Source organism: Patiria miniata, unplaced genomic scaffold (genome assembly GCF_015706575.1).
Source record: "Patiria miniata isolate m_02_andy unplaced genomic scaffold, ASM1570657v1 HiC_scaffold_9, whole genome shotgun sequence".
NCBI lineage: Eukaryota > Metazoa > Echinodermata > Asteroidea > Valvatida > Asterinidae > Patiria > Patiria miniata.
Genome location: NW_024037076.1, coordinates 28,135,730 through 28,151,330, shown reverse-complemented (window position 1 = coordinate 28,151,330; position 15,601 = coordinate 28,135,730). Strand labels below are relative to the sequence as shown.

The 15,601-nt window shown below is 43.9% G+C and overlaps 1 protein-coding gene across 3 annotated transcripts in view; it reads left to right on the top strand.

The window, feature by feature from the left end:
* The first annotated feature begins 429 nt into the window (after window positions 1–429).
* The window catches only part of LOC119720268 (deleted in malignant brain tumors 1 protein-like), a 32,247-nt gene continuing 17,075 nt past the window's right edge, over window positions 430–15,601 (top strand). For all 3 annotated transcript variants that reach the window (XM_038189897.1, XM_038189893.1, XM_038189896.1), the window contains exons 1-4: window positions 430–577; window positions 11,202–11,531; window positions 13,302–13,622; window positions 15,218–15,541. In XM_038189897.1, coding sequence (XP_038045825.1) covers window positions 475–577; window positions 11,202–11,531; window positions 13,302–13,622; window positions 15,218–15,541 — 1,078 coding nt within the window. In that variant the 5' untranslated portion in view covers window positions 430–474. The remainder of the gene's footprint in view (window positions 578–11,201; window positions 11,532–13,301; window positions 13,623–15,217; window positions 15,542–15,601) is intronic.

Sequence of the window (15,601 nt, the reverse complement as noted above, 5' to 3'; positions counted from 1 at the left end):
TTTGACGACCGTTACCGAGATTTTCCAAAACTCGGTCTTCATTCGGTCCGCCTGCTAACAGTGCTATTTGGTTCCGTAATTTTGAAGATTCCAGATCAACATTACTCAATGTTATCTTACAAAAACATCAAATTGTATTATCATAACTGTATGATATTACGAAGCAAGTGATTTATTTAAAGATTTTATCAGAACATTAAAAGCTACAAGTGATAAAGCGAAATATCGGAAACGAAGCCGCGCTTTGAAAAAGGGCCATTAATGTCGTCATGTTTATTTTTAGCCACGGAGGCTGCCTGACCTACAATTTCAGACGTGAGCGCTAGCGCGGGTCGGGAATAATTGTCAGGTCTGGGAACCAGACTAGGAAAAAAACAACGTTGCAATCATCGGGCACTCTTCTTCTTCTTCTTCTTCTTCTCGGAAATAACAAACACTGAATGAACGGAAATTCGTAAAAAAACATCATTGTCCATGTTCATATTATTATTAAACATGGCAACGTTACAGGAATGGACGAGGTTGAGTTTGGCTCTGATCTTCCTTTTGCTGAACACTGATGGCGCAAATGGACAGGGTAAGTGGGCGTGGTCATTATATGTCGGAAAAGGGGATGTAGAAGATTACCGACGGCGGCGGCTGTGCCATAAATGATTTGGTCACCGACATCACACAACTGGTGATAACTTCGTTTAATCTGTAACAATAAAATAATATGAAAAACAATACAAACATTACGTTAGGTTCCAATTATTAAGCTACAAATATACATCATATTTCGGTCATGAATATCCATGCAGTTTGAAAATGAACGAATCAATAATTAGAGTATTTTAATTTACTTACGACTTTGTTGGCATTTGTAGCACACTTCTATTAATGAAATTAATATGAATTTGAACGATTATTTTGTAAGCGCAGCGCACACGCGCAAAGGCATGCTTGCGCCAGGCGCGCGCGCTACAACGCCCGCTGACAAACATTTTTGTCATTAACATCCCGGCCCCTTAAATGTTGCTCTACAGGCCAACATTTACACATTCAATTAACCATTAATCAATTAATAACAAATAATATTACAATGACTAAAATTATGCAGTTTAACATTAAAAAATACTCCAACAAAAGGCTTAAGTGATTCAAATTCTTTCCAAATGTTGAGTCAACCAGAAATCCAAAAACCAAAACAAAACTTAAGTTATAATTGGTAGAATAAAGCTCAATTGTTGATATCTTCAATCCAGTTCGCCTTCTAGAAGGCAAAGTTTGGTTATTGGCCTCTTGAGGATGCCACCGCGTGACAGAACTTCCACTGTGCGTACCAGTCCATCTACGCCAGGGAAAGTCCTCGTTACTCGTGCCAATGGCCACTGGCCACGAGTAGTGTTGTCGTCTCTGACCAACACAATATCGCCTGACTTGATGTTTCTTTGTGGCTCAATCCATCTTTGCCGCCGCTGCAGGGTTGGTAAGTATTCGGAAATCCATCGATTCCAAAACCTCTCTGCCATATACTGAACATGTCTCCATCGTTTCCAATATTTGTCTCCGTCCGTCAAACCATTCAATGGCATTGGATGCTCAGGTCTGAATTTGAGCGGATGACTCGGCGTGAGGGCCTCCAAATCATTCGGGTCGTCAGAGACAGCGGTGATAGGCCGATCATTGACTATGGCTTCGGCCTCACAAAATATGGTACTCAGGCGCTCGTCATCTAGAACTTGGTCTTTCAGAAGTGCTCCTAGCACCTTCCGTACGGTCCGTATTGGCCGTTCCCAGACACCACCCATGTGCGAAGCTGCAGGTGGATTGAATTTCCATTCAATGTGCTTGACGAGGGTGAATCCATGCAACTGACTATCCTTCTCGAGTTGGGAGATGGCCTGTCTCATTTCTTTCTCGCCTCCAGCAAAGTTGGTTCCGTTGTCAGAGAGCACTTTTTCTGGCGTACCTCGTCTAGCTGCGAACCTCATGAAGGCATTCAGAAATGAATCTGTCTCCAGTGAATGTAGACTCTCAAGGTGTATGGCTCTTGTGGAGAGGCACGTGAAGGGACATCAATAGCGTTTCTCTTTACTCCTCCCACGTTTCACATAGAAAGGCCCAAAACAATCAACACCCACATAACTGAATGGAGGTTTTCCTGGAGTAACTCTGCATTTGGGAAGATCTGCCATCCGTTGTTTCTGTGGTGTTCCCTACAGTCTCTTGCAGACAACACATGCCTTCAGGATATTCTTGATCAGTGACCGGGCCTTCGGAATCCAATACTGCTGTCTCACCACAGATAGTACATGTTCCTTGCCTGAATGACCCGAGGTATCATGTGCATGACGAACAATCAGGGTTGACACATGATGATGCTTAGGTAGAATCGAAGGGAACTTTCGACTCTCCTCTATGGGCGCTTGTCTGAGCCTACCACCAAGTCTCAGAACACCGTTGTCATCGATAATTGGCTCAAGACTGTAGATGGGACTTTGCCTTTGGACTGAACGTCTCCCCTTCTGTAAGTCTCAGATCTCCTGCTCGTAGTTGGTTCTTTGCACGTATCTTATTACAGCAAGTTCTGCATAATCCATCTCTGCTGCGGTCAGTCGATTTCCACTCCATATGGATCGAGATCTGCGTTCAATCAACCACTTCTTGTAACGCAAGAACCATGCCACAGCCTTCTTTAGACGGTTCCAACTGGAATACTTGCTGATAAGTCTTGCCACAGGATCAGCTGTCACTGCGCCTCCCGTAGCTCGTGACACTGCTACTTTCTTTACTTCCCGGTCCGTCTCGAGAAGATTTGGAGCTTGAGGAGTTGCTGGCCAACTCTTCTCATCCTGACAGAGGAATTCTGGTCCCTTTCTCCACCGTTCTTTGGAAATCATGTTGTGCGCATCCAGGCCTCTCGATGCGTCATCAGCAGGATTCAGATCGGTATTTACATATCGCCACTGGTCAACAGATGAACCATAATGTAAGACAGCCACCCTGTTGGCTACAAACGTGTGCAAGCACTTTGATGTGTTCTTGATGTACTGCAGCACCAGCATGCTGTCAGTCCAGAACGTGGACCCGCAGACGTTCAGTTTCAGCTCCCTTCGTAGCATCTGCTCCATCTTTACAGCTACTACTGCTGCAGAAAGCTCCAGTCTGGGTATCGTCATCGTCTGCAGAGGTGCCAGGCGTGATTTTCCTATCAGAAAACTACAGTGGACTTCTCCCGCAGAATTGACAAAACGAGCATAAGATACACTCCCATACGCATCTTGAGAGGCATCTGAAAAGTGATGCAAACGGCATTCACTTATCTCTCCGAAGTTGCTTGGCACGAGGCATCTTTCAACAGCAAACTCTTCAAAAGAGGAAGCTCATCTAACCACTTCGCTCAGTGATCCTGAGTTTCCGCCTCTAAGGGATCATCCCAACTCTTGCCAACGATTCGGCACTCGTTCTGAAAGAGGAGCTTCGCCCGAAGGACGTACGGGCTAACAAACCCCAATGGGTCATACACTGAGCAGATGACGCTCAGTAAGCCTCTTCTTGTCTGACTACCATGTTTTGACTTGATCTTCATTCTGAGTAAGTCGTGCTCAGTATCCCAATGGACTCCCAACGCTCTCCCAACGCTCTCTCAACAGGTAGCTCTTCTTGACTAAGGTCAATGTTCTTGACACCCTTGGCTCTCTATTCCAGCGGCACAGATTCAATTACTCTTCTGCTATTGCTAATCCACTTTGTCAGGCGGAAACCTCCCTTCGCCAGTATGTCAGTCAACTGCTTCACCGTCTCAACTGCTTCACCCTTGGAATCTAGGGACTTCAGGCAGTCGTCCACGTAGAAGTTCTCATTCACTGTAGCCACAACATCGGCATTGAAGTCGTCCACATTATCTTCTGCCGTCCGTCTGAGGGCAAAGTTGGCACAACTGGGGCTCCACACGCCTCCAAACAGGTGTACTGCCATGCGGTACACGTCGGGGGATTTAACGGTATCACCGTCTGGCCACCAAAGGAATCTCAGGGCGTCTCTGTCCTGTTTTTGAACCCGCACCTGATGGAACATATGCTCAACGTCCGCCATTATTCCAACTGGGTGGAAAATCTTTCAAGGCGTACACTCGAGGTAGATGAAACGCTTTGATTCGGCTACTCTTCACGCCAGATATGCTAAGAGCAACTTCGAGTGTCTCCACTTGTGAACTCTTGTTGAGGGTGTCAAGGGTAAGGGGTTGTGGACTGCCTTCTGTGTCTAGCATCTTTATCAGCTCCATGGAGCAGAAACTTTTGTTGCTCCCAGGGTCAAGTAGAGCGTTGGTCCTGACGGGATCTTCCCTACCGTTGGCTCTCACAAGGACTTGAACCACCGGTAAGGCCACTTTAGATCGCTCTTTCTCGTCTGCGCCACACACAAAACTGGTGGCTCCGATCGTCTGGGCGTCAACGCTTTTCTTAAGCGTGTTCTCACGCTCTCCACTCGGAATCGATGCCAGGAAAGCACCATGCAGCAGTCTTGAATGCTTTGTCGTACATCCAGGCACATCACAGGAAGCTTGGTCACATTCCCTGGCAAAGTGACGCTTAATGGTGAGACAGTTGAAGCAAAGTCTCTTGTCACTCACCACTTCCAGTCGATCAGCAGGTGTCAACCTACGGAAACTCGTACAGGTGACAATGCAATGGCCTCCCGAGCACAATGGACAAATTGTACTCTTCACTGCAGAGGTGAACTCATTAGCTTTGCTCGCTCGTTGATTCAATGATCTTGGCTTGCTTCTGGCCTTTTCATCGGGGGCACTGGAAGCTTGTACATTGAAGTTTGCTCCCTTCTTTGGAGTAAACTTTTCTCTGCCGTTGCGCTCCTCTAGACCATAAACTGGGTCATTCGCTTCCCGTGCGGCCTTGCTGGTAAACTTCACAAGCTTGTCGATGCTAGGGTAACTTCAAATTTGGTTTGTGGATTGTCCTTCGCAATCCTAAGAAGCCTTTTGCTTTTGGGGCCAAAAGGTCAAGGGTCAAGGTCACAGTGACTAAAACAAAAGAAATTGTGTCAGCGCGATAACTTGAGAAATACTTTACATATGAACTTCAAATTTGGTTTGTGGATTGTCCTTGGCAATCCTAAGAAGCCTTTTGCATTTGGGGCCAAAAGGTCAAGGGTCAAGGTCACAGTGGCAAAAACAAAAGAAATTTTGTTGCGCTCCTCTAGACCATAAACTGGGTCATTCGCTTCCCGTGCGGCCTTGCTGGTAAACTTCACAAGCTTGTCGATGCTAGGGTAACTTCAAATTTGGTTTGTGGATTGTCCTTCGCAATCCTAAGAAGCCTTTTGCTTTTGGGGCCAAAAGGTCAAGGGTCAAGGTCACAGTGACTAAAACAAAAGAAATTGTGTCAGCGCGATAACTTGAGAAATACTTTACATATGAACTTCAAATTTGGTTTGTGGATTGTCCTTGGCAATCCTAAGAAGCCTTTTGCATTTGGGGCCAAAAGGTCAAGGGTCAAGGTCACAGTGGCAAAAACAAAAGAAATTTTGTCAGCGTGATAACTTGAGATATACTTTACATATGAACTTCAAATTTGGTTTGTGGATTGTCCTTGGCAATCCTAAGAAGCCTATTGCATTTGGGGCCAAAAGGTCAAGGATCAAGGTCACAGTGGCTAAAACAAAAGCGTGATTACTTGAGAAATACTTTACATGTGAACTTGGTAATCCAAATAGGCCTATCGCATTGCTGTCAATGAACATTTCATGTGACCAAGGTACATGTACAATGTAAGTTGATGTTAAAAGAGTGGTGTTATGTCATGGAAACAGTCACGGTTGCGGGGCATTTGTGTTTGTAAACACACCTGACTTGTTTTGGCTAAAATGATGAAAAATATGCCCTTTCCGCACTGAGCCAACCTGACACTTGAAACGTGCATGCATATGACGTATGATCGAGCGATGATTTTCGGTTCACTCTGAGCGCGCCGCGGGGGGTATGGTACAAGCACTTGTACGCATGCGCATACTATCATTTCACTTGTACCGTACCCCCCGCGGCGCTTCCAAAAAATCATCGCTCGATCATATGCATGCACGTTTCAAGTGTCATGTTGGCTCAGTGCGGAAAGGGCATATTTTCATCATTTTAGCCCAAAAAACGACAAAATCCAGCGATGTTTGTTCTGCGCATATTTTGTGAGTATGTCATGAGGTGGGAAAAAGTTCCGTACTCGATCGCCACTTTTTTCTATTAATTTTCTAGCGCCAAAAGTTACATCTTTTATGGTTATTCCTCCACTTTCCCTCCTCTACTCTCACCCTCTCCTTTCCTTAATTTCTTTTTATTAATCAGTCAGGTACTTCATTGAGATTCGAACCTCTGACGCTTGCTTAATACACGAGACTCTTAACCGCTAGGCCGCACATGATCGCTGTTGCAATAATCAATCTTTGGACGTATTTGAAGTATCCATTGAAATAAACTAAATATTCATGAGAAAATAAATATTCATAATGACGTTGTCAGAGTCGCCTGTATTTGTAGGCCTGAAGGACGGTTGAACCCTAAAACTAAAGCTCACTTTTCTGCAAATTCTGTAGTTGTGATTGTACTATAACCTCTAACTTGTAAGTTGTTTCATATATTCTCCAGGAACCAGGGTATTACTAGGCTGAAATCCAAGGTATGTACCTGACTTGAGTCGCTCAAGCTGACCTGCATGTGCATGACGTACCATATACTTGATTGTGTATAATTTCTGTTTGTGATCATTAACTTGGAGTTGATAGATTTTGCTTTATTTGTTCTGTTGCTTAATTTTAAGACTTGCATGGTGCATGCTTGATTGAGAGTTGTTTTTGCATAATTCAAGATTTTGCATGGTTGCATTGAAAGTTACTTGGTGTACTTTCATTTAAGTTATTACTTGGTTGATTGGTTTTTGTGTATACCTATGTTTTGGTCCTGGTTACTTGTATATATTTTTTGTAATTTATTTCTAGTTCATTGTAATAAATAAGTGCATATTTGTTATTTATTTAATCCTTTTGTCTGGTGTGGAATAATTGTGTGCATCACCTTGGGTGGGCTAACGACCCTTGTTTAAATTCTTTTTTCTTTTTCCTTTGCTTGCTGCATTCGCGCATGACAGACGTACTTGCACTATCATTGGCAGGCTCATGCGACGTAAATGACAAGGTGAGGTGACAATTAATATGTTTGGCAGCAGATAAATTGACGATCGAGTACGGAACTTTTCCCCGTTTTTGTACTTAATTAGTGTTTTGTGCTGAAAACAATTTTGCGGGGTTCTAAATCTATGAGGCTCCACTACTCATAGTTCTAGGAGTAAGTCCAAAGTAGGTGCCGGGAAGTGGATACGCGGATACGGGGATACGGGGTGGCACACGCGTGTGGTTTTGGGGAAGCATCCAAGCGTGACTCCGTATCCGCGTATCCGGATACGAGGATAGGTGAGTGGCGGGGTATTCTGCAATTGTGCCCAAACCGGTCTTAAACAAGTGTTTAATACCGGCCAAACACAAATTTGGTAATCCTTACTTTTAGGACACCTCTATTTTTTACCCCTCAGCCGAGAGGCTCGAGGGGTATTGTCATCGCCTAGGGTGTCCGTCCGTCCGTTCTGACCATACCACCCTTGTGGGGTGATGTTCCTTTCAGGACACATCACCCCACTTTTTTCACAATAGAAAAACATCACCCCAGAAGGGAATCTTTAGAAAAAGGGATAATGGGAACACAATGCTATCACCCCACAATTCCGTCTGGCTGGAACGTCCGTCCGTCCGGGTAGCTTGGTTTCCGGATGATAACTTGAGTAAGAAATGATATTTTGGTGTCTAACTTTGGTAGAGGGTTGCCCTTGGGAGTAGGCAAGTTGGGATTGGTTTTGGGGTCAAAAGGTCAAAGGTCAAGGTCACCATGGTGAGTTAAAGGTAAATGATTTCCGGATGATAACTTGAGTAAGAAATGAGATTTTGGTGTCTAACTTTTGTAGAGGGTTACCCTTGGGAGTAGGCAAGTTGGGATTGGTTTTGGGGTCAAAAGGTCAAAGGTCAAGGTCACCATGGTGAGTTAAAGGTAAATGATTTCCGGATGATAACTTGAGTAAGAAATGAGATTTTGGTGTCTAACTTTTGTAGAGGGTTACCCTTGGGAGTAGGCAAGTTGGAATTGGTTTTGGGGTCAATAGGTCAAAGTTCAAGGTCACCGTGGTGAGTTAAATGTAATTGGTTTCCAGATGATAACTTGAGTTAGAAATGAGATTTTGATGTCTAAATTTGGTAGGGGGTTGCCCTTGGGAGTAGGCAAGTTGGGATTGGTTTTGGGGTCTAAAGGTCAAGGTCACCTTGGTGAGTTAAATGTAAATGGTTTCCGGATGATAACCTGAGTAAGAAATGAGATTTTGGTGTTTGACTTAGGTAGGGGGTTGCCCTTGGATACAGGCAAGCTGGGATTGGTTTTGGGGTCAAAAGGTCAAAGGTCAAGGTCACCGTGGTGAGTTAAATGTAAATGGTTCCGAATGATAACTTCAGTTAGAAATGAAATTTTGGTGTCTAATTCGGTAGGGGTTTTTCCATCGGTACAGGCATGTTTGAACTGGTTCTGGGGTCAAAGGTCAAGGTCACCATGTTGAGTTAAAGGTTAATGGTTTCTGGATGATAACTTGACTCTGGCTGAGGGGTTTCAACAGCAACGCTGTTATTTTACAAGTTCTGTTCAAAACTGACTTTTGCAGATATGACCGTCCAGTACCAAAGTGACTCTTGCAGGCTAAAGCAGTCTTTTTTCTTCATATTATAAACTCATGTTTAGTTTTGAAAGCACTTTCGAAGAAAATGTGACTTTCCTACCTTTTTTCGCAGTCAGACGTGCATGTTGTAGTTCTCACACGCGTGAAAGCCCTACATAATGAAAGCCCAATGCTGATTGGCTGCTAAAAAAATTAATTAGTCTGGTTCCGAGACCAAAAGATTCTGACTACTCCTGAATCTTTTGGTCTGGGAACCAGACTAAAAATAAATAAATTAGTCTGGTTCTCAGACCAAAAGATTCTGACTATTCCTTAATCTTTTGGTCTGGGAACCAGACCAAAAATAAATAAGATGTTTATTTTTTATCAGCCAATCAGAATTGAGCTTTCCTCGCATCGAGCTTTCACGTTTGCCATCTTGGTTTTTACCCCTCAGCCGAGAGGCTCGAGGGGTATTGTCATCGCCTAGGGCGTCCGTCCGTCCGTCCGACCGTTCTGACCATACCACCCTTGTGGGGTGATGTTCCTTTCAGGACACATCACCCCACTTTTTTAACAATAGAAAAACATCACCCCAGAAGGGAATCTTTAGAAAAAGGGATAATGGGAACACAATGCTATCACCCCACAATTCCGTCTGGCTGGAAAGTGCGTATGTCTGTCCGTCCGTCCGTCCGTCCGGGTAGCTTGGTTTCCGGATGATAACTTGAGTTAGAAATGTTGTTTGGGGTTGTAACTTCGGTAGGGGGTTGCCCTTGGGAGTAGGCAAGTTGGGATTGGTTTTGAGGTCAAAAGGTCAAGGTTAAGGTCACCGTGGTGAGTTAAAGGTAAATGGTTTCCGGATAATAACTTGAGTTAGAAATGATATTTTGGTGTCTAACTTTGGTAGAGGGTTGCCCTTGGGAGTAGGCAAGTTGGGATGGGTTTTGGGGTCAAAAGGTCAAAGGTCAAGGTCACCATGGTGAGTTAAAGGTAAATGGTTTCCGGATGATAACTTGGGTTAGAAATGAGATTTTGATGTCTAACTTTGGTAGGGGGTTGCCCTTGAGAGTAAGCAAGTTGGGATTGGTTTTGGGGTCAAAATGTCAAAGGTCAAGGTTACCGTGGTGAGTTAAAGGTATATAGTTTTCGGATGATAACTTCAGGTAGAAATAAAATTTTGGTTTCTAACTTTGGTAGAGGGTTACCCTTGGGGGTAGGCAAGTTGGGATTGGTTTTGGGGTCAAAAGGTCAAAGGTCAAGGTCACCGTGGTGAGTTAAATGTAAATGGTTTCCGGATGATACCTTGAGTAAGAAATTAGATTTTGGTGTTTGACTTAGGTAGGGGGTTGCCCTTGGGTACAGGCAAGCTGGGATTGGTTTTGGGGTCAAAAGGTCAAAGGTCAAGGTCACCGTGGTGAGTTAAATGTAAATGGTTCCGAATGATAACTTGAGTTAGAAATGAAATTTTGGTGTCTAACTTCGGTAGGGGGTTTTCCATCGGTACAGGCATGTTGGGACTGGTTCTGGGGTCAAAGGCCAAAGGTCAAGGTCACCATGTTGAGTTAAAGGTTAATGGTTTCCGGATGATAACTTGACTCTGGCTGAGGGGTTTCAACAGCAACGCTGTTATTTTTGTGTCTGTTTTCTCATCATCGTCTTTTACCCCTGAATTTCCCTCATAAATCAAAGCCCTGCCCTCTTTCCACAAAATTAAACCTGCTGATATTCAAGGAGGTGTCATTGCCAATTGTTCAGATGTGCCAAGAAGTATCAGAATGTCAATTTTGAGTGTCATTTAGTCAACTGTTTTAGTGAGTCTTTCCCTTCCTATATAGGAACGGGGTCCTAAAAGTAAGGATTACCACAAATTTATTCCGGCAATTCATAAATTTACCTTTTCATCGTTTTCGGTCAAAAATCGAAAGTTTTAGGTCCAAAAGTCAAAACAAGTCAAAATTATAAATTTTGTTCAACAATTCTACTTCATGTTTTTCAAAACGCCCCTCTAGCTATATTATCATCATTGGTTATGGTATGGCCCTGTCACATATATCTGTAAAAAAACTCCTTATTATATATGAGATTAGATTGGTGCACGTGGCACAGAACGCAGCTGTGCTAGTGACAGTGTGGTGTGAATTTAGGACAATGTAATACTGACTCACTGGTAGTATTGCGCATGCCTTCGTGAGGACAGTGAACGTTTAACCAATAAAACGGTAAAAGGCACCAGATTTACGAGCCCAATTTTCATTTCACACCGGAACAGTGTTTAAGACCAGCCAACCGGTCTTTATCAACGGTTTAAAACTGGCCATGTGACGGGCTCTCTACCAAAAGGGTGTACTGTCTTAGTGTGTGAGGAAGCATTGAAACCAAGGGTTGTTATGAGGATTTTAAACCGAAAAGGCCCCCAATGTCATTAACGTTTTATTTGATTGTTTTGTTTTTAAATTCTAGTGGATTACCCCATACGTCTCGTTAACGGTAGTAGCTATCTGGAGGGCCGAGTGGAGGTGTACGTCGACGGATCGTGGGGAACAGTTTGCGATGACAGCTGGGATCTGTCAGACGCCACAGTGGTGTGTCGACAGCTGGGCTACGGATATGCCCTGCACGCTCATTCATTGGCGTACTTTGGACAAGGCAGCGGACCCATCAAGTACGACAATGTGCGTTGCCAGGGTGATGAAAGCATGTTACACCTTTGTCCGTTGTCGACCATCGACAATTGCGGACACCATGAAGACGCTGGTGTGGTCTGCTCAGCACCCAGCCCGACTCCGTCATGTAAGTTTCAAATTTCTTTTTTACTATAATTTTTAATTTATTGTGATTTTGTTTACAGACTCGCCGGAGGATGGAGTATCTAACTTGATTGTTCATATGCGATACCTACCTTTCGTGTTGTTAAAAGCTTATCGTACACAATATAATTTAACACACTGCAGAATTCAATGTTGGCAAGATGCTTGGCCATTGCTTATGTCGAGGTCGAGTAAATATTTCAGGTAGTGTTTTTGTTCTGAAGTAGCTCAGCGTAAGAAAACTTTAGCCCATAGTTTCTTCATGACAGTTCAGAGCATTCATTAACAACATCTTTACACTATGACTGGCGCTTTCCGACTGTCATTTAAGAGTCTTGACGAACTAAAATAGTCCCGAGATGCAAATCAATTTGAGCATTTAAAGCAGTTTGATTGGTAGCTGTAGAGTACTTGTTAAGAACAACACCAGAGCCTGGTCTATGCAAAAGTAATGCAATATTTCCTCGCAGTGTTTGGTTTGAAGTGATTTTGGAATGCCAGTCTGAAAACCTGTGTGTAAATCCTTTCCTGAAACTTAAACCCAACACTTGCATAGTAAGGCCGTGACGTAGACCCGATTGCACTTTATCAATTTTATTACACGAAACTGCCTAAAGTTGTAATTTTCGACACATTTCAGAAAGGCAAACACCCTTTTCTATTGATTACTTGCCGATAAATTGTTAAAGAAAAATATGAGTAAAACAGCTTTTGAGTCCATTTACCAACAATTTCCCGCTGTCTGGATTGTGGATGAATCAAACGAAAAGAACCAATCACAACGCACGTAACCATATGCTACTCGGCAGGCAACTTGCGTGAAGCGCGCATGCGCTGACTGACAAAGCATCAAAGCGCGGCACCATTTGCACACGTGCAAGCTTACCGTAGGCCGGCCTGCGAGGGCCGAGCTAGCTTTGCTTTCTCGGCGATGGCGCAGCCAGTCATTATAAATGCACCGTTGCTAGTCGTGATGCGTGTACACAGTGTGCAGGCCGTTCGCTGACAGATGACTGCTCAACGAACTTCATGTAAACATCGGTGAACATCACTCACTTTGCCACAATAATGACTCAACCCCAGGTTTACTATATATTTTATTTCACACTTAGAAAATTACAGTTTTATTCAATGAGTCTCTTTAACGAATAAAAAGGAATCTAGTATTAGTTGCAAAGTTGGCCAGTGAAATGTTTAGTTGCCGAACGCAGGGGAAGTGAGCGCGCCAGCGCAGCGCAGCATTCACGCAGTCGTGCCAGCAGCTTGGTAGTAGAGTGGGAAGGGTCTTCTGGGTTTTTGTTATGATTTCAAAAAAAAATCACGGGTCTGAGGGTACCCACCCGTTACAGAAATCGGGTACCCATTCCCAACAAAACCCTGTATACGCACGCCCTTGTTGTGCAGTAACCTCCATGGCTTATTCTTGACTCTTTGAAATAATGGACTGACCCAATAGGCCGCGCCCACTGCGAAAGTTGGCAACAACATCTGTGTCCATCCAATATGCCACACTGCATATTCCTGCCACACACATCATACATAAGCGCTCACAAGCACAACTTTTGTTGGACATGAATCAGGACTATATCTGAACAAATTATGGGGGGAGGAGGGGGACGGGTGGTATTGGGACGTCAAAAATACTGCTAACAGAGCCACGGATCTTTGTTTCTGAATCTACCAAAATCTATGAAAATCATATTTCGAGTATTTTGAAAGGTAGTGAGTGAGGTGAGTGCGTTTGATTTTGCAGCCCCAATTGCAGCCCCAAGGAATATTCGTCTTGTCGATGGCGGTGACACTTTTCAAGGTAGAGTGGAGGTGTACGTAGACGGCGCTTGGGGAACAGTCTGTGACGACGAATGGGACATCAACGATGCAAGTGTAGTGTGCCGTCAGCTGGGCTACACCCGTGCCATCTCAGCGCCCGGCTTGGCATCTTTCGGCGCCGGATCAGTCCCGATAGCTTTAGACGACGTACGTTGTACAGGAGGGGAGAGTCGGTTGCAGGACTGCGAGTCAGCAAGCACTAACAACTGCAATCACAACGAAGATGCCGGGGTCGTCTGTGCAAGTTAGTACTGAGAATGATGATAACTTGCATGAGCTTTAGGCGAGGATTATTCCATGTTGCCGCACTTTTTATCAATCTTTGCCCGATACAAAAGTTTCTCTTCATGAAAACACTTACAATGTGAAACATATAGGGCCTAAGGCCAAAAAAGAAAAGTCTCTGGTTTCTGGTATGCGTGCGCCTTGCCGTAGCCATGCGCGTCGGCAAAATTAAAAAGTTTTTTTTTTTTTTCAATGTTAGATGATGTCTCAAAACCGGCAAACTCACTGGTTTGACTGGAATCCTGCTGCTGCACAATTTTAACGTGTTTTTAGATGGGGTACGATCGAGTATAAGCTTTATGTGGCCTCTCTGGGCTCCCATATATTTTGCACTAAATTTAGTCGGGCACCATTTGCAGACGGTGTTGTAATTTTGTTGTAATTTTGTAATTGTGCGTCTGGAAGCCAGACTGAGGGAGCAATGGTCGCTTATTAATTAGCGCAGTATGCAAGGGAGCAGACTAATGAACAGCCTGGCTGCACATGCACGATGTCGTTGTCACTGCATGGTCTGACGTTACCGTTTTCTCAGATTTTTGTAGTGCTGCAACTGATCCTCAAAGTTTGGTTTGGTTCGATTGTCGGTTCGAATTTTTTTTTCTCCGAACATCGGTTCGGTTCGGCTTCGGAAGTACATACATAATGTACATGTCCATGGTACAATGTATAGGCCTACAATGAAAAGCATATTCTTATAGGCCGTTCGCCGGTTCGAACGTGTGTACCGCGCACGTCTGACAGAAATAGTCATCGCAATTTCCAGATGCTATAGAACACAAGTTGAAGGGGATCTCATTTTTGTTGTGTAAACAAAATACCGTAATAATTCGAGTTTATGACGTTGAGAAATGAACATCGTATATTGCTACCTGGTACGTGTTACCTATCGCGCGTGTCGTGGCCCTATCCCGGCAGCGAACTATGATCAAATTTTCCCACAAGTGCTGACGTATTTTCCCGACGAGTTCCATCCCGTCCGAGCCTGCCCTGAGCACTAAACACTTGCTTCGTGGCAATAATTGCTGATTATTTTTGTTATAAGAACAACAGGTCCTTTTACTGTACCAAACTTATGAAATCAATTTTAGCAACAAGCTGACAAGTAGCTACCGTAAGAAAAATTCAACTTTTCGATTCGCGACTTTCATCAAATTCTCATTCTGTGGACAGATCCATTAATTTTGTAAAGGGGTGCTTCACCCTTTTTTGGGAGATTACATCGTTTTTCATATAAATTGTTTTCAAATTTTTTTTATTGCGACGATTAAGAACTTATTCTGAACAAGGGAAAGGTTTCAGACTCCATAAAAAGTATTATTTGTAATTTTGACATGGTGAAAATGCTGGTAAATTGTGCTAAGAAAGCACACCCTTCACTGCAAATGGTTTGGTCCAAACGTACTATGTCACACTGGAACGGCAGGGATAGAGATCGACCGCGCTGTTTGAATTATACACAGAATAAAAAAAGCACGCTTTTCATTGATTAGGCACTACCCTAATTCGTCTAGTCGGCGGTACCAGCATTTGACTTTTGTGCTCTTGTTTTTTCAGAGGCCAGGTTCACCCTACGTCTCGTCGGTGGCAGCAGTGAATCCCAGGGCCGAGTGGAGGTTTACGTGAATGGGGTTTGGGGAACGGTCTGTGATGACAGCTGGGATTTAGATGAAGCGAGGGTGGTATGTCGCCAGCTGGGATACGGCAATGCCATTGAAGCTGTCGGCTCGGAACGCTTTGGCCAGGGCAGCGGAGATATTTTGTTCGATGACGTGGCGTGCACTGGATCGGAGACAAACTTACTGGATTGCTACTGGTCAACTGTAATTAACTGTGGACATCATGAGAAAGCGGGTGTCATCTGTGGTACATCCAGGTCAGGTAGGCCAGTCTATTATTACCTATAGGCAAATATTTTGGTTTTTGTCTCTTCCCTGTATT